Here is a 22,929-nt window from a genome sequence, read left to right on the forward strand (position 1 = left end):
ACCAAAACTACAGATGAAAATATATACATCGTGTATGCATAAACTCAGTAATGTACTCTTTAACTGTAAATGTCCACCAACTTCCTTTGCCCAAATAAACACCCGTTTCCCCAAATAAATACACTGCTGTTTTCCTTCAGGCCGTGACTCTCTCAAACCTAACTCAAAAGGGTCCATGAAAAAGACACTTATCACAGAAGCTCCCGCTACTCAGGTATGTTAACTCGGTAATTTAAAGGACACTAGAAACGTGTGGACACCATTGGAGTCAAATAGCAACTCGCAAGGAAAATGACAGGGTTTTCAAAGTCAGATGGCTCAGCGACCCCTGGGAGGAATCTTCAACGTTCCCCACCCCTCCGGGGCCGAGGGGGGCCCCAGGCGGCGCCCCCGGGCGGCGCCCCCGGAGCCCCGCGGCGCGGGCGGCGGCTCACAAAGGCCGCGCGGCGGACGCGCCATCTTGCCGGGCCGCCGAGGGCCATTCATTCGGCGCGGGGCGCGGGGGCCCGGCCGCCGCCCGCAGGCTGCGCGCCGGTACCGGGGCTTCGGGCGGCCCCGTCGGGCCGGGCGTCGACCGTGGGGCCGGGGCTCGCGCTCGCTGGGCGCTTTGTCCGCCCCGCGCGCCCTCGGCGCCGCTTCCTCATTTCTCCGCCGCGGCGACGCCGGCCTCTCCTCCAGCCGCCGAAAGGCCGCTTTTCTCGCAGGCCGTCCTCCCGTGGCCAAGGATGGCGCCCACCGCCCAACGCGGGACAGGGCCGCCGCCGCCTTTGTTCTCGGACCATTCGGAGCCCCTCCTCCGGGCCACGTCCCAGGCGCCGGCGAAGGGGCGCCGGCCCCAGACCCCCAAACCACGGAGTCTCCGGCCCCGCCCCCACCGCGGACCCCAGGACCCGGACTGCAGGCCTGCACCCAGGACCCCAGACCAGAGGCCCGGACCTGGACTCCAGACCCCGGCGCCCCAACTCCCGGCCCCGAGCCCAGGACCTCGGCCCCAGGCCCCGCCGAAGCCCGCGGGGTCCTCGTCGCCCCCGCCCGGAGGACCCCACCCGGGCGGGGCAGGAAGACTCGGTCAGGCAGCCGGGTGGGGGCGGGGAGGGTGGGGGCGGGGCGGTCCTGGCGGGCGGGCGACCGGGGGGCGATGGGGAAGGCTGGTGTTGGGGGAGACGGCCAGAGCTAGGGGTCTGGGACAGAGGTCACAGTTGGGGATGGGGCCGTCGCGCTCACCTCGACGCCGCGTCCCGCCTGCCGCGCCCGCTGCCCGCCGCCTCAGCCGCCGCTCCAGGAGGTGGTCGCGCTCCGGCCGCTCCGCGGGCGCTGCGGGCAGGTGCGCCGGCGAAGCTCGGTCCGGTCGGTCCCGCGGCGGCTGCTCCGCTCCCGCGCCCGCTCCCGCTCCCGCTCCCGCCGCCGCCGCCTCCGTCCGCCCCTCAGACGCCTCCAGCCATCGGGATGGGCGCGGCGGCCCCTGCCCGCAGCCTCGGGAAACCCCACGGTCGCGTCACCGCGCACGCCGCGCGCGCACGCCCCGCTCGGCTGAGTCCCCGGCGCGCGCTTGGTCCCTCCGCCAGCTCCCTCCCCCCGCGCGCGTGCGCGAGCCGCTTAAAGGGGCAGCGCCGTAACCTCGCGGAACCTCCCAATTAGCCTCCAAGTCAGACCCGCCTCTCCCCCTGCCAGGCTCCGCTCCCCAGGGGCCGGAGCGCGGGGCACTGCGTAGGGTGGTCTGCCCGCTGTCGACTCAATAGGTTCCCAGCCAAGTGGACTTAGATAAAGGACCCAGGGCGGGAGCCTACCACCGCACCCGGCGCTCAGCATCTGAACTCCGCTCCCCTGTACCCGCGCACGTAAAGCCCCGGGCGCTCCACATCTGCATTGTGCACCCGGCGCACACACCGGCCTACCCCCAACCCATGCTGACCCATACCCACGCTGTGTCGGCCTCGGGGACGCCTGGCTTCCGCCTGCCCGCGGAGTGGACCCCCTGCAGCCCAGGGTCAGGGCTGTCCTCAGAGGTGCCCGTGGGGCTCCAGTGAGCTGGGCAGGTGCGGGCAATGTGGCTTCGGTAGTCAAGATTCTCCAGTCTGGAATGGCCACCTGAGCATGGAGGTGTGACCACGATAACGAGAACGACTGTCAGTAGGGACCGATAGTCTGCTCCCGCAAATGCTGCGGCAGAGTTAGCCAGGGAGCTGAGAATCTAAGACCCCCTGGTTGGGGAGGGGGAAGGAGATGGCGATCAGGGGGGAAGGAGGTCAGCTGTGAGCAGCCAGCAGTCTCTGGTGTCCTCAGACCCCTTCTGGATGTTTCTGATTGGGGCCCTTAGCCCACCAGCTTCCACCTTTACATCGGACCTCCGCCTCCCCAGTTCCAACAACTCCTGACACCCTCGTCCTTCACTGCAAGAGCCTGGGGTCCCCACCCTAATCACCTCCTTGCAACCACATAGGCTCCCTGCCACATCGGCTCCCTGCCGGCAGCCCTCCCTGTGCTGCCCTCTCCTCCCCCTGTCCTGCACAGCAGAAGAACACACAGGCAATGCAGCTGGCCCTATAAACCTCAAGGGGCCCTGTAGACCCTCCCTCCGCAACCTCTTTCACAGCTGCAGCAGACTGTTTCCTTTTGTGTGTGAGCCTGTCTGTCTGTCTAGGGTGGCCCTGGACCCCAGCTTGGAGCCCATGCCTCCCCACCCACTCTGGGGCTGTGCCCCTTGTCTGTCTCCTCCCCCCCCCCCCACACACACACACTGATTCATCCTACCTGCACACAGGCATGTCTCCACTTTCCTGGGAGCCCTTCCTCAATTGCTGGCACAAGAAGCTCCAGGCTTGTCTCAGGTCCTCCCTGCCCCAGCCTTGACCTAACCTGTTCTTCAAGGGGCCCTGTTTCCTTCCAGTGGAGCAGGTATTTAGAAGCCTACATTCAGGCCCAGGCTGTGCTTGCTGCTCCTGAAGTGCCATTGCTTCTGGTCCCCAACAACGGACTAAGGAACATGTGCATGTAGAAGCATACATATATATGTACCCACACAGACCACCCCCCCACACACACACACCGGCAACAAATCTTCCAAGCTCACCAGCCCCTCGTCTGGGTGCTGACTGAAGCAGAGATGTCCACATGCCCAGCTGAGCCAGAATTGAACATCAGCAGGATTGCTCCTCTGTTTCAAACCACTGGCAGCTCCTTTTGCCCTTCTGTTCCATCCTCCTCACTGCCTAGCATCTGGCTCCTCTCCGCTCTTTAAACACTCAGTCTCCACATTCCATGCTCTGGCCTTTGGTCCTTGTGGCTCTGCATGCCTGTGAGGGGCTCCCCCATAACCTGAAGTCCCCTCTGCAGAGCAGCCTCCCCCAGCCCACCCCGGCCCCCCAGTGCTACTCTGGCTCCCGTGACCTCACGTGGTTCATGCCCAGGCTGCTTGCTCCTTGTCCTGCTTGCCTATGGAAAACAGGGCTGAACTCCCTTGCCCACTGCTCCACCTGTGTACAAGGGTGGAGGGCACACAGAGGGACCTCCAGAAGTGTTGATGAGTGGGGGAAGGGGTGTGGGCAACATGCTGTGTTCCAGGCAAGGGGGACACGACTCAGACTGAGGATGGGGTTGGGAGTGGGGGAGCCGGGAGAATCAGAATGGAGTGGTCACTGTGTCCAGGACAAGGGCTGAGGAGATGAGACAGCAGCACTGCCCACTGCTCAAGAGGAGGAGAGGAAAAAAAAAAAAGTATTTCCTGGTGGTCCAGTAGCTAGGACTCCACACTCCCAATGCAGGGGCACAGGTTCAATCCCTGGTCAAGGAACTAGATCCCACATGCTGGAACTGGGAGTTTACATGCCTCAACTGAAGATCTGGCATGCTGCAATAACTAGATAAATATTAAAAATAAAAAGTAAATAGAATTATCAGGTAGCCCAGTGATTGGGACTCTGAGCTTTCACTGCTAAGAGCCTAGTCTGATCCCTGGTTAGCAAACTGAGATCCCATATGCCTTGGCAGATGGGTCCCAAGGCCCCAGACTTGGGATCAGAGAGGGACATCCCGGAGAATCCAGCGGGTGTCATGCTGTCCCAACTTCTATGCCCACCTAAGTCCAGGGACTGAAAAGTAGAGAGGAGGAGCAGGGAAGGGAGAGGGGCAGGAGAAAGGGGTGGTGGCCGGAGGAGGGGGAGAGTGAGAAAGATGAGGGGGAGGCAGAACAGAAAGAACTGGGCAGCAGGGTGAGTGGTCTCTACGGAGCCCACTCTGTGCTGCTGTGGGGATGGCAGGAAAACCCCCATCCTGTCATCTTGGGTCCCTGCATGCCCATCTGAGGGCGGAACCAGGGCTTCCCTGTCCCACAGGCCACCATCAGCCTGATCAGGCCCTTCCTCAGGGACATCAAGGCCGCAGGGCAAGGCCACACATCAGGACACCAGGCCAGTGACTGCCCCAGCTGTCTGAAGTTTTGGGGTGCAGCCCTGTTGCCCCTGGATAGTCTGCAGGTCGTCAGGGTGTGGCAAGGCCTTCCCTGGAACTTGCCCTGTGGCCGGGGCCTGGAGCCCTGTTTATGTGTTTATGGACCGGGTGTGAGGGGCAAAGTTGAGAGGAATGCAGGAGGGAGTGGACGGGGCTACAGGGCCCCCATTCCCAAATTCCCTGCCCGGTCTCGTCTCCATCTGAAGCACACAGGCCTCAGAGGCCCCAGGCAGCAGAACCCTGTGGCCCTGAAGACATATGCCCTGGGCCTTGATCAGCTCTCAGGGTCCCTGAGACCCCAAGGGTCTACAGGATGCTCTGGGGACCCTGCCCTCCCCACCCACCCTCCACTCCTGCTGCACTGGCCTCTTGCATTTTGGGGCCACCACCCAGCCCTTCTCAGTGGGGCATAAACCGGGGCTCCTCTTGGAGACCTCATGCCCGGCCAGGAGGCCAGACTTCTCCTGACTTCCCGGAGATACTCCCTCCCTCTTGATAAGTGGCTTAGAGCCTAGCCTGTGGTCCCGAGTCCACTGCCACACCCGGTCAGCCATATCCGGCAAGGGCCAGGCCAGCTGGGTCCCAGTGCCTGGCTCAGAGCCCAGCTCCACTAAAACCTGGGGAGCACGAATGCATAATTCAGATGCCCTGGCCCCATCTGCTCTCCAGCAGGAAATGGTCTGACGGGAAAGTAGGTCTTTTAAAATCTGAATTATTCAAACAATCCGTGCACACGACCAGACTGCCCCTGGGGGGGGGGGGGGGGCCCAGTTCCAAGCCTGGCTTTGCAGGTTCAGGGCTGCAGGGGCGGCTCCCACTGGGTCTGTCTTGTCCTTCAGTAAGCAAGCTGGGGCCTGACCCTGCCTCCCAGCTCTGGAAGACAGAAGATGAGGACAGACTGTGGGGGGAGAGGGGTGGAATGTAGGTAATCCAGAAGAAGCCTAATTAGATCCTGCTGGTGTGCAGAGGTGGGGGCTGCTGGCAGAACAGGGTCAGGTGGGAAGGTGGCTCCCACCCCTCTCTAGCTGAACTCACCAAGGGGAGCGCCCACTGGGTGCCAGGATGGCATGATGTGGGACGGGTCTGCAGAAGGGTGTGGGGAGAGCAGGGGGCAGTTTTATGTGGGGTGGATGGTGGGAAGGGACAGTCAAGCAGATCCTACAGCAGACAGAGAGGGAGGGAGCCGCATGAGTGCCAAGGCCCCAGGGAAGGGTCGAGGCCCAAGATGGGCATAAGATGGACCAGGTCATGGGCAGTATACCCAGAAGGCTGACATGGTGGGCTGACTGAACCTCATCGGCCTTGGGGAAGGGCTGGTCATTGCCCTTTGGCTGCCAGCAGATCTTGGAGCACCCTGGACCTTTCTCCTGGGCAATGGAAGCAGCCCCTTCCTCTCCCAGGGCAGAACTTGCCTCTTCTCCTTGCCTCTTGTGACCTGACCTCTGAGCCTGGGACCCTCCTCATCACCCCCCTTTGGTCAAAAACCAGACATCCCTGGGGAGGCACCAAAACATGGGGGGCAGTCGGGAATTGGGAAGTGCCACCTGGTGGGGGGCCACCATGGGTGTGGGTGGCTTGCTCTTGGCTGGGCAACTGCATCACAGGGGCATGCCCCCTTCCAAGTTCTGGAGCCGACACCCTAGGGAAGTCCCCAGTGGCCTTCTTGCCACTCCCAGAAGGGGTGTCCTGGGGGGCTGAGACCCAGGGGCAGTGCAGACCATCAGCTCCAGCAGATGCCCACACGTCCTTCCCTGGGGACGCAGAACAGGAGAGCCCACCCTCCTCCTTGGGTGTTCCCATAGCAGCTGCATCCAGTCAACCTGGGACTGCGCTTGTGGAGTTGGAAATCCTGGCCCCACAGATGGCTCTGGGGCCACAGCAAACCTCACAAGGGGCTCTTCAGTGTCATTTGTGGAGGGAGATGTCTTTGGTTGAATACTCAGGAAGCAAGATGCAACCATGAGTGGGGATATAATCCCCACACATCCCCCCAGAAATGTGTGCACCCACAGGTATGCAAACAACACACGTGAGAGTTGGATCAGCCAGGACTCAGGGTAGGAAGAGGCAGAAACTCAAATAGCTTATCTGGAAAGAGGCTCAGACCCTGAGCTTCAGGCTCAGCTAGGCTCAGGGAGGCTCCTGCTGGGCTCCACCTCCAGAGCAGGGCCTCCTGCATGGAATGGGGATATCTGCTGGGGCTGCCTCCCCACCACCCAGCTAAGCAGCCAAGTGCTCCAGAGACTCTGCAGTGCTACTGCATGGACCCCAGAAAGGCCCTGAAAGGCCTCACTCAGATTTCATATGGCCCTGGAGACAGGGGATGGAGGGCCCCTGGCCCTCTTGGACAACATGCACACCAAGAAAAAGCAAATGCTGTCACCAGCAGGCGGAGGGCTGGTGGACAGGGGAAAACATGGGATAAAAAGCAGGGTTTGGGCAACAGCTGAGACACTCATCAACCAAGCCACGGTGGGTGGGCGGGTTCAAGGCCCACAAGGCCCAGGTTCCGGCTCCTCCTGGTAGAGGCCAGGCAGCCCCAGCCTCTGGCCTGCTCCATCCTGAAACCGGATGCTGGGGGTAGAGCCTAGAGGGACAGGCTGGGCAGGCTCTCACCTCCCTTGCTCCCCCCCACCCCCGCCCCCACACCCCCGAAGCTATCTCCAGGGCCTCCCTAGCAGGCATCAAGGGTGTGGTCCTGCCGACCCAGCCCCCAGTCCTGTTTCCTCTCCGGTCTGGGTGGCGCCCTTGGCAGGGAGGCCTCGATTCTTCTGCACTGGAGCTTCCCCAGCTGCCTGCAGAAGGCTGGGCAGTCACCCGCCCAGCCCTGGACTGCAGTTGCCAGAAATGCCTTAGCACACCCTGGGCCAGGACAGGAATTCTGAAACCAAGAGAGAAGAATTTAAACCAGGGGTTGAAGCAGAAACCGTGAGATCCTGAAAGAGCCCCAGGGCTGGAGTAGGGGCACACACAGGCCCCGACACCCACATAGATGAGAAAGGGGAGCCCAGGCAGGTGCCAGAGAGGTGAGGGGAGAGGGAGGCCTCAGTGTCCTGTGTGGGAGGATAGGCCATGGGATCCTAGTAGACAGGGAGGCCCGAGGGTGATGAGGAGGTGTGGTGGCTCAGAGGCAGCCTCTGCCCCAGAGATGCCTTAGGGCTCTGAGCCCCCAGACCCCTTCCGGGCCCCCACCATTCTCCCCAGCCTGGCAAGCCTCCTGTCTTCAGGTGCCATCTAGAGGCCTGGCCAGGCTCAGAAAGGGGTCCCTGGGGCCGAGAAGCTGGAACAGGCCCCTAGCTGGCCTGGCAGCACATACCCAGGTGGGCCGACCCTGGCTGAAGCCCAAGCTTGACTGCTCCTAGAGGGGAGCGGCCCGCAGACTGCCTGGCTCCCAGTTCCCGCTGCGGACAGGAGCACAGCTGATGGGGTGGTGGCAGGGGAAACCTGTCTAGGGAAGTGGGGGGCTGCTGTCAGGGCCACCGGGTTCACCCTGTCTCCAGCTCCCCTTGCCTCCCTCTGCCAGGCCCTGCCTGGGGGAGGGCGCCCAGCTGTTCTGGGATTCCGCTCCCTGCAGGCAGTGCCCTGGGATTCAGCTCCGCCAGCACCTGTTAGGTAAACAGCTTGCACCTGCGGCACCAGTTCAAGCCCGAGGGTGCCTGTGACCCCGTACTCCACAGGACCCTCTCACCCCATCCTGAAGTCATGTGATCCAGAGAAGCCACGCAGGGCCTCTTCCAGCAGGGCAGCCTGCTGAGCAGAGGGGAAGGGGCAGGAAATCCTCAAGGCCACACGGGCCCAGAGCTGCCCTGTCCCCCTGACCCCATGACCATGGACAGGGCTCCATGCCACCTCATGCCACACAACACTGGCCACACTGTGTTACCTGCCATATCTCGTCACCAAGTGCCACACCACATCTGCCAGCCCACCCCAGGATTGACACAGTGGTAGAGCTTTGTGCCCGATGCCTGGCAGGAAGGGCCCTAACCTCTGGGCCTACACCCTGGTCACTGTCTTGACTGTCCCACAGCCTTGTCTCAGGTCCTGCCCTGGAGGGACTGTCTCTTCCAACAGAAGACCCCCACCATGCTACCCCTCCATGAGAGCGAGCAGAGACCCAGCCCATGGCCAGCAGCCAGGGTTTCCGCCCTGGCTTCCCAGCTCGGGGACGGGTCTCTACCAGAAGTCCCTCTTGCAGGGCAGCTCCCATTCCTGTCAGAAGGGAGATGCCTCAGGAGCTCCTGGGGACTCAAATTTCCCCCAGAGAGGTTCTCCCTCATGAGCTATTTTGGTTTTGAATCCTGGTAGAACATACCTAATGTGAAATTGACCATTAAACCTCCTTTTTAAAAAAATATGGAACGTGTCTCGAATTTGCATGTCATCCTTGCCCAGGGGCCATGCTAATCTTCTCTGTACCCGTTCCAGTTTTAGTAGGCACTAAACCCTTCTGATGTACACAGTTCATTTAGCAGGTTCCTCATTGTGCAGCCACCCCCTGCATCCACTTCGAGAACATGGTCTTCACCTCAGGAGGAAGCCCTACCCCCATTAAGCAGTCCCTCCCCGTGCCCTCCCCCCAGCCCCCCCCCCCCCAACCACAAGTCTCCTGTCTGTCTGGATTTGCCTGTTCTAAGTATTAATACTTCGAATAAGTGGGATCATGCAGCATTCACACAACGTGTGTCCAGCGTCTGGCTTCTCTCACCGAGTGCTGTGTTCTCAAGGCTCATCCATGTTGGAGCAGGTGTCGGGGCTTCATTCGTTTTGACGGCTGCATGACCCACTGGGTGGACACATCGCCCTCTGTGTATCAGTCATCCGCTGGTGGCCATTTGGGCTGTTTCCCCCTTCTGGTTGTGGTGAATAGCGCTGCTGTGACCATTCGTGTACACATTTTTGTCTGAACACCTGTTTCTAGTTCTCTTGCATATTTACCTGGGAGTGGGATTGCAGGGTCATACAGTAACTCTATACTTAGTTAGCCATCGAACTGCTTTCCACAGCAGCTGAGCTATATTACATTCCCACTGGATGTGCACAAGGGCTCTGACCACTCCATGTCCACACCAAGACTTGTTGCTATACGCCTTTTTGATTCTAGCCATTCTAGATGGTGGGAAGTGATATCATTGTGGTTTGATTTGCATTTCCCTTGTGACCAGGGACGCTGAGCATCTTTTCATGTGCTAACTGGCCATTTGAATGTCTTCTTTGGAGAAATATCTATTTAAGTCCTTTACCCTTTTTTAAACTTGTTTTTTGTTGTGCTTGTTGTTGAGTGGCATGCTCTCTCTGTATATTCTGGACATGAGGTCCTTATTAGGGTTACAAAATATGTAATTTTGCAAATGTTTTCTCCCATTCTGTCAGTTGTTTTTTTCACTCTATTGGTAGTGTCCTTTGTGCATAAAAGTTTTTAGTTTTGCTGAAGTCCAATTTAACTTTTTTCCTTTTTTGCTTGTGTTTTTGATGTTATAGCTAAGAAACCATTGCCAAATATAAGTTAATGAAGATCTACTCCTATGTTTTCTTCTAAGAATGTTATAGTTTTGACCCTTAAGTTTAGGTCTCATCCACTTTGAGTTGATTTTTGTATATGGTGTGAGGTAGGGGCTCAAATTCATTCTTATTCTTTCCCTTTTTTTGGCCATGCTGCCCAGCATGCGGGATCTTAGTTCTCTGACCAGGGATCAGACCCATAATCCCTGCACTGGAAGCACAGAGTCTTAACCACTGGACCACCAGGGAAGTTCTGAAATCCATTCTTTTTCATGTGAATATTCAGTTTTCCCAGCACCATTTGTTGAAAAGCTGTCCTTTCCCCATTTAATGACCTTGACATCCTTGTAAAAAATCATTTGACTAAACATGTGAGGGTTTATTTCTGGGCTCTCTGTCCTATTCTGTTGGTCTATGTGTCTGTCTTTATACCAGTACCACATTGTTAAGATCACTGTAGCTTTGTAATAAGTTTTTAAGTTTGGGAGTTTGAGTCCTCCAACTCTGGTCTTCTTTTTAAAGATCATTTTGGCTACTCAGGGTCCCTTGCAATTCTGTATGAATTTGAGGAGTGACTTTTCCTCAGTGGCAAAAAAAAAAAAAAAAAAAAAAAAAAAAGCCATTGGCATTTATCAGCTACTTCTTAAAAATATAAGCTCTGGGAGGAGGCCAGGGTGGTAGCTCAGTCCTTTTGCCCTGGGCAGTGGTCAGCTTGCTCAGGTCCTGTGGTAGTGAGGAGGGTAGGTCCTGTAGGGAGATGGGGACCACTGGGGGATTCTGAGCAGTGGTGCACCCCCACAGCTGTTGTGGGGCAGGTGAGCCTGAAGCAGGCAGCGCAGTGGTCTGGGGAAGCTGGACAGGGCCAAGTCTGGAGTGATGTGGCTTGTGATGGTCCAAGGATGGGTACACAGAGGGGTCAGGGGTGACACCAGGGTGTCTGTCCTCACAGCTGGACAGTGAGCTGAGAGGATGGGAGGGGCAACTGGGCGGGCAGTCCTGGTGGGCCAGAGGGAGGAGATGCTGTGCTCTGGGCCTTTTCAGCCTAAGATGCTGTAGATGTTGGCTGAGAAGTAGTCCTGCAGTGGGTTTGGAGAGCCATGCACAGGCCACTGAGGGGCCATGGGGGAGTCAAGGTAGCCAAGGATGTCTGGGGCTGCCAATGCCCTCCAAGGGGAGAGTGGGAAGAAGAGAAGGAGGAGAATCCCAGAGAGAGGCGGGAACTTTGCAGACAACAGATTTATGTGGCCAGGGCAGCAGGGACTAGCACGGCATGGAGTCCCTTGGGAGCTGCAGGGTCCAGAGCTGGCCTAGGTGGATATGTGTGAACACAGCCAGGAGCCAGGACAGAGCTATAGTCAAGGGAGAGGCTATGCCTGGACCTGGGGGCACCTCAGAAGGAAGGAAGGGGCCCTTCCTGTCACTTGCCCCACCCCCACACTGCCCTTTTCCACTTCTTGGCAGCAGCTCCTTATTCACCAGTTCATGGCTTTTTCTGGGCAGTGGAGATCTCTCCGCAATCTGAACAGGGCTTGGAGCTGGCAGGAGTAAAGGCAGCACAGCCAGCCATTGGCCACACGGGCAGGGTCTAGCTCTCTGGAGGCCCCCTTACTCCCACTGGGCACCTGGGGACACTCTTCAGCCTGGAGCAGGACAACCCCTCTCTGGTCTCCTCTTCCTCCCCTTCCCATCCCCCTCCCTGGGCCAGCTGCCCCTCACCCCTGGCATGAGTCCAGCCCGTGAGGCCAATGGAATTGCCCAGGGAGAGCTTGCTAGGACCCAGGGGCAGCCCCAGCACCGAGAGACCCAAGGCCACCTTCCAAGATGGGGGTGGGCTCCGGGGTAGCTGTGGGGGTGTCTGCAGTTCAATATGGGCTGGGCCAGCAAGTGGACAGCTAGACAGCAAGTGGAGGGGGGCTTGCTGGGTACTGTACTCTTCACCCCCACCTACCCTCCGCCTCCAGGCTCTGCTCCTAGTCAGGAGGGCACGTTACACTTGGGCTGGGCACCACTGCATGTGTTTGGGGGCAGGCATGGGGGAGAGAGATGGCATCTGACCCCTGCAGGGCAATCCAGGCTCCTGGAGCCTCAGCCCTGCGGTCCTCGGCAGAGGGCCCTTCATCCTGAGGATGTAGCTTTCCTCCATTTGGGAGGGCCTTTGGGGCCTGAGGGCTGTTTGTCAAGAATCCTGTCCCTGAGGCCAGCCCACTTGTCACCTGGGAGGTGATGCAAGCTGTGCCTGCAAGGGGCAATGAGAGGCAGGTGTGAGGCCAGCGACCCTGGAGCTTGGCAGAGTCCCAGGATGGTGGTCTTGGAGGTGGGCAGGCATGGGACCCAAAGAGAAGAAAGAGGAAGTGGTGGGTGAGGACCCCAGGCAGTAGGAGTGCAGGCTGAGTATGGAGCACATGCTGGTCCCCTGGGCTGGCCCTCCTGGGGCAGCCTGGCCTGCAGGCACTGGGTGTTTTGGAAACCAGCAGGCCTGCATGGCACATTGGGGGTGGTAGCGCTGCCTGGAGGCAGGGCCCTGGAGCTCTCGCAGTGACGTCCGTCTGGGACCTGCCAGGCCCCCTCTACGTTCCCCTGGGCAGATGCCTGGTGCTCGTGCCCAGGCCTGCTCTGGGGCACCAGGGGGTGGCTCAGCCTGAGGACCAGACTTCTAAGGACTTGTCTGTCCTGTCCTATTGTCCCTCCAGGAGCCCCTGGTGGCCATGGGGGTGAGGCCTTGCATTGGGTGGACACTCCCTCTGAGACAGACCATAGAGATGAAGCCCCAGAGACAAGGCAAGTGCAAGGGGAGGTGGGTCATCCCCACTGGGCAACACCAGGGGCACTGCTGAGGACAGGGCCATGCAAGCCTCACCCTTCTTGGGGGCCCTGTCTGCCAAGGCTGATGGGCGCTGCCCTCATGGGTGTTGCCCCCAGGCTCTTTGGGCAGAATTCTCTTCCTCCGGCATCAGCATCCCCTCCGTGTGGAACAGACCTCCAGGCTCCTGCCGTCCTCTGGCCGCTGGGCCCCCTGAAACCAGAGAGGTGTGAAGCTCTTTCCATTGACTTAAGAGGACAAGGAAGAGCCCTCAGAATGTAGGAGCGCCCTGAGTCCTCAGGGGTGAGGGGACACAGGGCTGTCAGGGTCAGCTGGGAGTCCCCGGAGCCTGGGCAAAGCAGGGGCCGGCCACACCGGGTCACCTGGTGGCTGAGCCGAGCAGTGGGCCCGATCACGGCTGGCCAGGCTCTCAGGATCACACGGTCCAGGGCCCACCCACTTCCCTTGAGTAAAGGTGGTGAGCGGTGGCTCTATTTCCGAAGTAGGCACTGTGACACACCCCCCCGCCCCCGCCCCACCGCAAGCTGGGTTGTACTTATGCCTGTTTTTGTGCTCACAACTGAGGGATCAGAAGAATGAGTCTTCCCTTCTAGTGCAGGGTTTTAAAGGAAGGATGGACAGATGCCGGGCCGGAGGGCGGGGAAGGCGACCTCGCCCAGCTCCAAACCCAGGAGGGCCGCCCTCAAACGCCGGTGCCCGCCCAGCGGCACGCCCAGTCCTGGCTTCGCGCGGCCCGCGAGCGCCGCCTGGTGCACACGCGCGGAGTGGACGCCCCAGGCGCTGCTTCCGGGCCGGGGATGGGGCGGGTCCGGTGGAAGGGCCGGGGCGGGGCCTAGTGGAAGAAAGAGGGGCGGGGCGGGGCCCAGTGTCGGGGGCGGGGCCGGGAGAAGGGCCCGGGCGGGGCCGAGGACTGGGCAACTACAGGGTGGAGTGTTGGTAGCCAGGCCGGGGCTTGAGCGACTCTCCTCCGGACTCCGCCCTCCAGAGTGGACTGGCGGTTTAGCATTTCCCACGAAGAACTCAGGAGGACCATTTAACCTGTTTTCAGATCCGCCTATGATTTTGCTAAAACCGTCCTTAGTTTTCGGGGCTATTATCGCTCAGCGCGCCCCGCCCGCTTTTCGCGGAAACTAGCCCTTTCAGCTCTTAACTGTTTCCTGTGTTTCTGTTTTGGTATGTTTTGGCCGCGCCCCGGACTTGTGGGATCTTAGTTCCCGGACCAGGGATCTAACCCTCACCTCCAGTGGAAGAATGGAGTCTTATTAACTGCCCAACTGCCAGAGAATTTCCTCCTCTGGTCTTGATTTAGAAATTGGAGGGACTTCCCTGGTGGTCCAGTGCCTAAGACTCCAAGGTCCCAATGCAGGGGGCCCCGGTTCAATCTCTGGTCAGGGAACTAGAACCCACACGACATAACTAAAGAGTTCACATGCTGCAACTAAAACGGTCCCGAATGCTGCAACAAAGACCCAGTGCAGCCAAATAAATATTTTTTTTCAAATAAATATTTTTTAAAAGATAAGAAATTGGTGGAACTCGGTAGTCGGAGAAAGTGATCAATTTGAGGCTGATCTTTAGTGTTGATATTTCTTTGTGGATCAATAAATGATGGAATTTTAGAGGAATGCGGGGTTTATAGGAAAGGATGTCTTGAGGCTATGGCCTCAGACCCTTCCAGTGCATGGAGCCCTGGGCACAGAGGGCTGGGGCTCTTGGGACATGCCCAGCAGACAGGGCGCTGAGGGCCCTGAGGGCTGGCCTTTCAGTAGGCTGTGTCTGTGGACAGGGAGCATCTGCGCTTTTTATCCAGGTAGGCAAATCAATCGCCTTTTAAGTGGTGATTGTTTTAAATGGAATAATGCTGCTATGAATATGGGAATGCAAACACCTTTGAGACCCTGCTTTTGATTCTTTGGGGAATAGGCCCAGAAATGGAATTGCTGCGTCACGTGGAGCTTCTATGTCTACTTTTTTTTGAGGCACCTCTGTAGGACCTTCCACCATTCTACATTCCCACCAGCCGGGCTCAAGGGTTCCAGTTTCTCTATGTCCTCACCAACATGTCTTGTTTCCTGGTTTTTGATAGTAGCAGTCCTGACGGGTGTGATGTGCTATTTCTCGCTGGGCTGTTGATTTGTATTCCCTGATGATCAGTGATGTTGAGCATCTTGTCATGGGCTTGTTGGCTGTCTGTCTCCTTTGGAGAAAGTTCTGTTCAGGCTCTTTGCCCATTGTTTGAATGAGGTTATTTTTGTGTTGAGTGATAGTAGTTCTTTGCATTTTCTGAGTATTAAACCCATATCAGATGTATGATTTGCTAGTGTCCTCTCCCATCCTGTGGACTGCCTGTTCTCTCTTTTGATGGTTGGTTGTGATGCACAATGGTATTTATTGTACACTTTGGTGGTTATAACCCAATATGACTTGGTTATTTTCTTGCTCATATGTTTCCAGCTTTGGCCCCTGGGAACTCTGTCAGGTGGCTGGGTTTACTTTATTCTTCCAATTTTACTGAAGTATAATTGACATACATACAGCATGGTGTAAGTTTAAGGTGTGCAGCATAATGATTTGATGTACATACATCAGATATGCAGATGACACCACCCTTATGGCAGAAAGCGAAGAGGAACAAAAGAGCCTCTTGGTGAGAGTTAAAGAGGAGAGTGAAAAAGCTGGCTTAAAACTCAACATTCAAAAAACAAAGATCATGGCATCCGGTCCCATCACTTAATGGCAAATAGATGGAGAAAACATGGAAAAATAAAGTCCGTGACAGACTTTATTTTCTTGGGCTCCAAAATCACTGCAGACTCTGACTACAGCCATAAGGTTAAAAGACACTTGCTCCTTGGAAGAAAAGCAATGACAAACCCAGACAGCGTATTAAAAAGCAGAGTCATTTTGTCAACAAACATCTGTGTAGTCAAAGCTATGATTTTTCCAGTAGTTATGTATGGATGTGAGAGTTGGACCATAAAGAAGCTGAGCACCGAAGAATTGATGCTTTCAAACTGTGGTACTAGAGAAGACTCTTGAGAGTCCCTTGGACTGCAAGGAGATCAAACCAGTCAGTCTTAAAGGAAATCAGTCCTAATATTCATTGGAAGGACTGATGCTGAAGCTGAAGCTCCAATCCTTTGGCCACCTGATGTGAAGAGCTGACTCATTAAAAAAGACCCTGATGCTGGGAAAGATTGTGGGCAGGAGGAGAAGCGGGTGACAGAGGATGAGATGGTGGCTGGCATCATTGACTCAATGGACATGAGTTTGAGCAAACTCAGGAGATAGTGAAGGACAGGGAAGCCTGGTGTGCTGCAGTCCATGGGGTCACAGAGTCGGACACAACTGAGTGACTGAACAACAGCATCATGAACTGTGGCCACAATGAGTTTAGTGAGCATCCATCATCTCATATAGATACAAAATTAAAGAAATAGAAAAAAGCTTTTTTCCTTGTGGTGAGAACTTAGGATTTTCTCTCTTAACAACTTTCATACATAACATACAGAAAATTGATTACATTTATCATGTTGTATATCTCTAGTACTTTACTTTTCTAATAATTGGAAGTTTTTCCCTTTGACTGCTTTCCTCCAATTCCTTGTCCCTGCCCCCACCTGGATTTACCTTTATTATGTTACCTTTTGCTTCCTAGCTATGCTGCCTTTCTCTTATTTATTTTTATTTTTGGCTGTGATGTGTAGGGATCTTAGTTCCCTGACCAGGGATCAAACCCAGACACTTGACAGTGAGAGTGCAGTCCTAGCCACTGGACCACCAGTGAAGTTCCCGTTACACTGCTTTCTTATGCTTCTTTCTCCCTGCTTGTGTTCTACGAGGTACATTACATTTTCTTTAGTCTTTTTTCCTTCCACAGATGTGGAAGTCACACAACCTATTTCTGTTATTTTAGTGGTTATTGTAAGTGTTTTACATTATATTTTAATCTCAGTCACTGGCACTGGCCATTTCCTGAACACTACCAGATCTTATGCTTGCATCCCTCTCCCTTCCGTGGTTGGTGGTCTGGGTTTGGGGTTTCTTAGACACCCTTTGTCCAGGCTGGGCGGCCCCCAAGCAGGCTGTGTGATAAAGGCTCAGAACGAGGGGAGGCCGGCTTTCCTTGGGGGTGAAGGAAGTAAGACGGGATGGAGGGGGCATTCCGAGAGCTGGGCTGAGCAGGGGGCTCAGTCCACCAGGACCTGGGGAAACTGTCACGGTGCATCTGTCACCCATGGGTGAGGAGGCTGGGGGTTTCAGCAGAGCCCAGGGTGACAGCCCCCATGCAGCAGCCCCAGGCTGGCTGAGTGAAGCTGTGGGGCTGAGTGAAGCCAAGGCTGTGGGGAAGTGTGGAGGGGTCTGAGAAGCCCTGTGTCCCCCACCCCCAGCTTATGCTTCAGACCCTAGAGGGAGCCCCCAGGCCTAGATGTGCTCGCCTGCCTCCTGCCGGCAGGGCCACCAGGTCCCTTTATCCACCCACGTCAGGCCCAACTTGTCCTCAGCTGTCTCAGCTGCAATTATGGGGCCTTTCCCCCACTCTGTCCCATGTGACCTACTGCAGGGACAGTCCCCACTCCTGGCACCTCGTGGCAACTGGGCAGCAAGGGACCCATCTCCAGAGCTCATGTGGTTGCAGCCTGGTCCTCCAGAAACTGACCCCGAAGTGGGGTCTGGGGTACAGGCTCTGTGTTAGAGGTCAGGTCCAGCTGCCTGCGAGAAGCCTTGGGCCAGCCATAGGCTCTGGAGGGAGCACCCTTCAGAGTCCTGTGTGGGGCCACAGTGTCTGGTGAGCCAAGTCTGTACCAGCGGCCACCCTGGAGGGATGGGGTGGCAGCGCCTGTGGGTTTCTTGTCTGGGAGCAGGTGACTGGTCTGCACTATGTGAGAGGAGGGGGCACTGAGGGAGGGCCTGAGGTCTCCCAGCTGCACACACAGTCTTTCCCCTCCCCTGGCCTGGGTTTTCAGTGTGCGAGTGTCGCTCTTCTCTTTGGGAGCCCACAGCCCCATCCAGACCTGTCCAGAGAACATACCATGTGCCTTGAAGTAGGGGAGCCACCCCAGTACCTGTGCACAGACACCTGGGTGCAGGGAGCACACTGCTCTGGCCTTCCTGGGTCCCTGCTCCTGGTCACTGAATTGGTAAGGGTTCTGCAAAGAAACAGACCAGTGGGAGAGAGCAGGAGGGAGGGAGGGAGACCATCTTATTTCAAGGAATTGGTTCATGTGCTTGTGGCTTGTCCAGTACCTGGAACTCCAGGCCAGAGGTGGTGTGCAGAGGGTCCCTTCTCCCCTGAGACCTCAGATTTTACCCTTAAGGCCTTCCACTCATTGGGTGAGACCCATCCACATTATCAGGGTCATCTGCTTTACTTAAAATCTATAGATCTAAATGTTAATCACCTTGGATTAAATCCCTCATGACTCCCATGTTCACTGCAGAATTATTCATGTAGTAAAGAGATGGAAGCAACTGAAATGTCCATGGATTGTTGGATAAACAAAATGCAGTCAGTCCATCCAGTGAAATATTATTCAACCTTAAGAAGGAAATATTGACACCTGCTAAAAGATGGATGAACCTAGAGGACATGATGCTGGGTGAAGTAAGCCAGACACAAAAGGACAGATCCTATCTCATGTCACTTATAAGAGGTCTCCAGAGGGGTCATATCCACACACAGAGAGGAGGAGAGTGGGTGTCATGCAGGAAGTGGGATGGGGAGTAAGTGTTTAGTGGAGACAGAGTTTGGGTTTGGGAAGATGAAAAGGTCCTGGAGGTCTGCTGCCTAAGGCCAATGTAGTTCATGCTACTGATCCGCACACTTGCAGTTAAGTGATACAACCATGGTGTGGATTCAGTTGCTCAGTTGTGTCTGACTCCTTGCGACCCCATGGACTGTAACCCGCCAGGCTTCTCTGTTCATAGGATTTCCCAGGCAGGAATACTGGAGTGGGTTGTCATTTCCTTCTCCAGAGGATCTTCCCGACCTCTGGGATCGAACCAGGATCTCTCACATTGCAGGTGGATTCTTTACTGACTGAGCTATGAGGAAAGCCCCCAAAACAGTTAAGATGGTTAATTTTATGTTATGGGTTTTGTACCACAAACAATACCAAAAAAGAACAAACAGAAAGACTGTGGTTCATAATAGATGATCAATATATTAGTTCTCTTTTTGAACAGCATCGAAACATGTATATTATCTAGGGTGAAACAGATAACCAGCCCAGGTTGGGTACATGAGATAAGTGCTCGGGCCTGGTGCACTGGGAAGACCCAGAGGGATCGGGTGGAGAGGGAGGTGGGAGGGGGGACTGGGATGGGGAATACATGTAAATCCGTGGCTAATTCATTTCAATGTATAACAAAAACTACTGTAATGATGTAAAGTAATTAGCCTCCAACTAATAAAAATAAATGGAAAAATAAAATAAAAAAATATATATATTAGTTCTCTTTTTTGAGTAATAGGCGAATTTCACCACAGTAATCAATAAAAACATGAAAAAACACACCACAGCCACACCTAGATGAGTGTTTGGGAAAACAACTAGCCTTGCAGCCTGGCTATCGGATGCAAAACTGACGCTCAGGCCTCTTTCTCTACAGGCCCTTGTCCCCCGGCTCCCACCATCATTGTGTTGCACCCCCTCTCTGGTCCAGAAATATAGATGGGACCAGTTTCCTTGAAATGGCTTGTTAATTTTTGAGGGGAGCGGTGGGAAAGTTCTTCTCACCATCACACAGCCAGAAGCCATAACCGGGAGCAGCCAGGACGAAGGCAGGGCAGCCACAGCCGGCTTCTTCATCTCAGCCCAGGGCCGCTGGCCTGGAGCCTGCTGGAGTCATTTTGTCCCCGTCAGCACAAATCTTGCGGCCTCAGCAGCTATCCTGGGCCTCAGCAGGCAGCGTCCCCGTGGCTTCCATACTCTGGCAGGCTGAGGGCCAAGGGCTGAGGCCCAAGGGCCAGCCAGGCCAGCGGGGGACAGGGCACACCCCACCTGCTCAGATTTGTCAGGTGGTCACAGGGCCAGGGCAGGTGTGTGTCTGCCTGTGAGACTCTGGGGGCCATGCAGGTGGTGAAGGGAACTGTGGGGGCCTATGTCTGTTCCTGGGGCAGGAGCTGGAGGGGAGATGGGAGCAGACCCTTCAGCCCCAGTTTGGAACCACATGCCTGCGAGTGCCATGACCAGGCCAGTAGGTCACTGCCTAGAGGGGAGACTGAGGACCTGGGCCCCAAGCTCAGGGGGGCAGAGCCACTGCCCCAGGCCAAAGTATGTGTGTGTGACTAAGGGTCAAGCACACACGTGCAGGGATGTGCGCTGCTGTGGCATCTTGTTACTAAAGCTGGCCACGGAGCTCCCCCGGGAGCCAGCTTTGCTGTTCCGAGTGAGAGGGGGGTCAGGTTTCCCTGAGAATAGCCCCTGACTGCCCAGGGGAAACCTGGCTTGACCTCCCTGTGGCCAGTCTGGCCCCCTGGTCCTGTCTGCCCTGCACTCTCTTGCCCCCGGCTCATGGCCAGCTGTCTTCTCCTTGGACTGTGGACCTCCAGCCTCCTCTGCACAGGGTGGCCAGAGGGGGTCCCAAATGTATTTGTTTATTGATCTTGTCTTTAGAGGGTGACTGCAAAGTGCTGGCACCACGCTGGGCCCTGGGTCCTTGGGGATGCAAGGCAGTCACCTGGCCAGGGAGGCCATCAGCAAGAACCCTCACGAAGACGTGATGACAGCCCCACTGCAGCCTGGGCGGGGGAAGGCGGCTGCATGGGGAAAGGGGAACAGCCCCCTCACCTGCCCTGGCCCACAGTATCCATCCTTGCTGCAGCCCAGGAGGGCCTTGGCTAGGACCCAGGGTCGCAGAGGGAGCTCTGGGGTGAGGGGCTGCTCAGGCCATGAAGGGCCACATGGAGAAGGGTCAACTGTCCCAAAACAGGGCTGAGAGGATCTCCTGGCCATAAAAGGCTCTTGGAATCTGGGACCCCTGGGACCTTGGGCTGCTGGGCCCTGCTAAAACTCAGATGCCCCCTCTGCCCCTTGAACTCTACCCACAGCAGCCTGTGTGCCACCGTGCAGGGTCCTCTCATCTGCCACAGATATGGCAAGGCTGCTATGGGTGCCTGGTGGAGGAGCCCCAGTGGGCTGGCTGGGTGGCCCAGCGGGAGCTGGGGGCAGCGCCCGCGGGAAAGGGTGGGCAGGCCTCTAGACCTGGGGATCAGCTGGGGCTGTGCCCGAAGGTGTAAGCGTCTCTGGGAACCTGAGGAAGAAGTCCAATGAATCTGGACAAGAGCACAGATTCCCCAAGGCCAGGCCCTGCCAGCCACTGGGGCTGCCCTTGCTCTGGGGGGCCAGGTCAGAGCAGCCCTTTCTGAAAGTTGCCATGGCGGTGAAAGACGGGGTGGCCAGGTGCTGGGCTATCCCTCTGGGATGCCAGAGCAGGCTGGGGCTTTCACCCTATCCCCCGGGGAGACTTCTCCCACATTGGTCCATGGTGTTCTCCCCCGGTCTCACTGGGTACCCACTGCTGCCCCAACTGCTCTCACATGGCTGGTCTGCCCCAGCCCTGGCTCCTTCACCCCCAGCCCCAGCCCTGGCGTCCTGCTCTCCCTTCAAGATCTGCCCCTCGTGCCGCCTTTTCTGAAGCGTGTTTTGGGCTGGGGCTGAACGCCGTGGGCCTCGTGTCCCAGGCCCTTCAGCCTCCCCTGGACTGAAGGGGTGGAGGAACCCCTGGTGAGTCTGGGCTGTTGTTCCCACAGACGGAGCGCCTGTCACAGGGCAGATCAAGGATTACAAGGGGGTCTCTGAGATGTTCGACGAGGAGGGCAAAGGGAGGGTGAAGACGGATGAGCTGGAGCAGCTCATGAGTTTCCTGGGCATCAACTCCACCAAGAGTGAGTTGGCCTCCACGGCCAAGGACGTGGACAGAGTTAGTGAGGCTGACAGGGACAGCTGGGGCAGGCAGGGGTCCCCTGTGCATGACGAGGCGTGCGCCACCCTCACCGGCCACTTACTCCCCACAGAGAAAGGGTTCTTCAACTGCAGCAACTTCCTGGCCCTGATGGGGGGTGTATTGGGAGAAGGCCCAGAACCAAGGGTGAGCTGAGGGCAGCCTTCCGCGTCTTTGACAAGGAGGCTAAGGGCTACATTGACTGGGACATGATCAAGTAGGGCCCAGGCCAGGTGGGCGCGGGGCAGGGGGCCGGCGAGGTGGGTGCCCTGCTGGCTGCTGCTCAGTGCAAGGGGGGCCCCTGCAGGTACGTGCTTATGAACGTAGGTGAGCCCCTCAATGAGGTAGAGGCTGAGCAGATGATGAAGGAAGCCGACGAGAATGGGGATGGGACCCTCGACTACGAGGGTGAGCAGAGGATGGGCCCCGGGACCCTGGAGGCTGGTCAGTCTGGCCGGGCTGCTGACCTCTCCCTCTGCTCTCAGAGTTCATGGCATGATGACTAGGGAGTCCTTCAAGCTGGTTCAGTAGGAGGACCCAGTGGGGCTGAGGGAGGTCTGCTGGCAGAAGCCTGCTACCCGCTACTGCCCACCCCACCCCAGTTCCGCAGCCAATAAATACTCCAGCCAGACTCATGTGTACATCACTGTCTTCAGGCTGGAAAAAAGGGACTGCAAAGCTGTGGGTCTGGAGAAGGTAGAGGGTTCTCCCGAGTCGACCATGGCACTTGGCCTGTCACTTCTATGGGATACCTGACATGGCCCACAGCCCAGTCCTGGGCTCTGGACAGCAGGTGGGCTCTGGAAGGCCAGGCTGGGCCTAGGTCGAGGACCATACACCCTGCCCTTGGCCCTGGGAGGTGCTGCCCAAGGGCCCCTCCTGGGGCCCTTTCCTCCGTGCAGAGATCACTTAGATACAAACTTTATTTTCTTTCTGAGAAGCTGCGGACATCACAGCAAGCCCTGAGCCCTGAGGCTTAGGCCTGTGGGGCCTCCTCTGGGCCTGCTGGGGCTGGGCTAGGGGCCAGGGCTGGATGTAACAGCATGTGTTTGTGGCCAACACAGGGCCAGTCAGCTTGGCTGTCCAGTGTTACATAGCAACGAGTCCAGGGCCGCAGCAATGTGCTGGATGGCTGGACTTCCTGGGGAAAGGACGGTGGGGATGCGCTGGGTGCCCTTGCACAGTCCCCTGTGAGCACAGAGGAGCCAGTGGCA

At 57.0% G+C, this 22,929-nt stretch overlaps 2 protein-coding genes and 1 non-coding gene across 5 annotated transcripts in view; 1 reads left to right on the top strand and 2 right to left on the bottom strand.

Annotated features, from left to right (window-relative positions):
- The window catches only part of GNB1 (G protein subunit beta 1), a 76,791-nt gene extending 75,321 nt beyond the window's left edge, over positions 1–1,470 (bottom strand). For 2 of the 3 annotated variants that reach the window (XM_070474147.1, XM_070474146.1), the window contains exon 1: positions 1,225–1,469. The gene's annotated coding sequence lies outside the window, so the exon portion shown is untranslated. Of the gene's footprint in view, positions 1–1,224 lie in introns of all 3 variants that reach the window. The other variant, XM_070474148.1, reaches the window with a different exon arrangement.
- Positions 1,471–8,796: 7,326 nt separating this feature from the next.
- Positions 8,797–8,901, bottom strand: LOC139037635 (U6 spliceosomal RNA). The gene has a single exon (XR_011490510.1). It is a non-coding gene; the product is annotated as a U6 spliceosomal RNA (small nuclear RNA).
- An 11,056-nt stretch (positions 8,902–19,957) lies between these two features.
- On the top strand, positions 19,958–22,214 carry CALML6 (calmodulin like 6). The gene is given in 8 exon segments (XM_070473742.1): positions 19,958–19,969; positions 20,865–20,958; positions 21,525–21,698; positions 21,789–21,829; positions 21,831–21,859; positions 21,861–21,932; positions 22,023–22,159; positions 22,201–22,214. Coding segments are annotated over 8 exon segments (573 nt in total).
- The last annotated feature ends 715 nt before the right edge of the window (positions 22,215–22,929 follow it).

Source organism: Odocoileus virginianus, chromosome 11 (assembly GCF_023699985.2).
Source record: "Odocoileus virginianus isolate 20LAN1187 ecotype Illinois chromosome 11, Ovbor_1.2, whole genome shotgun sequence".
Classification (NCBI taxonomy): Eukaryota; Metazoa; Chordata; class Mammalia; order Artiodactyla; family Cervidae; genus Odocoileus; species Odocoileus virginianus.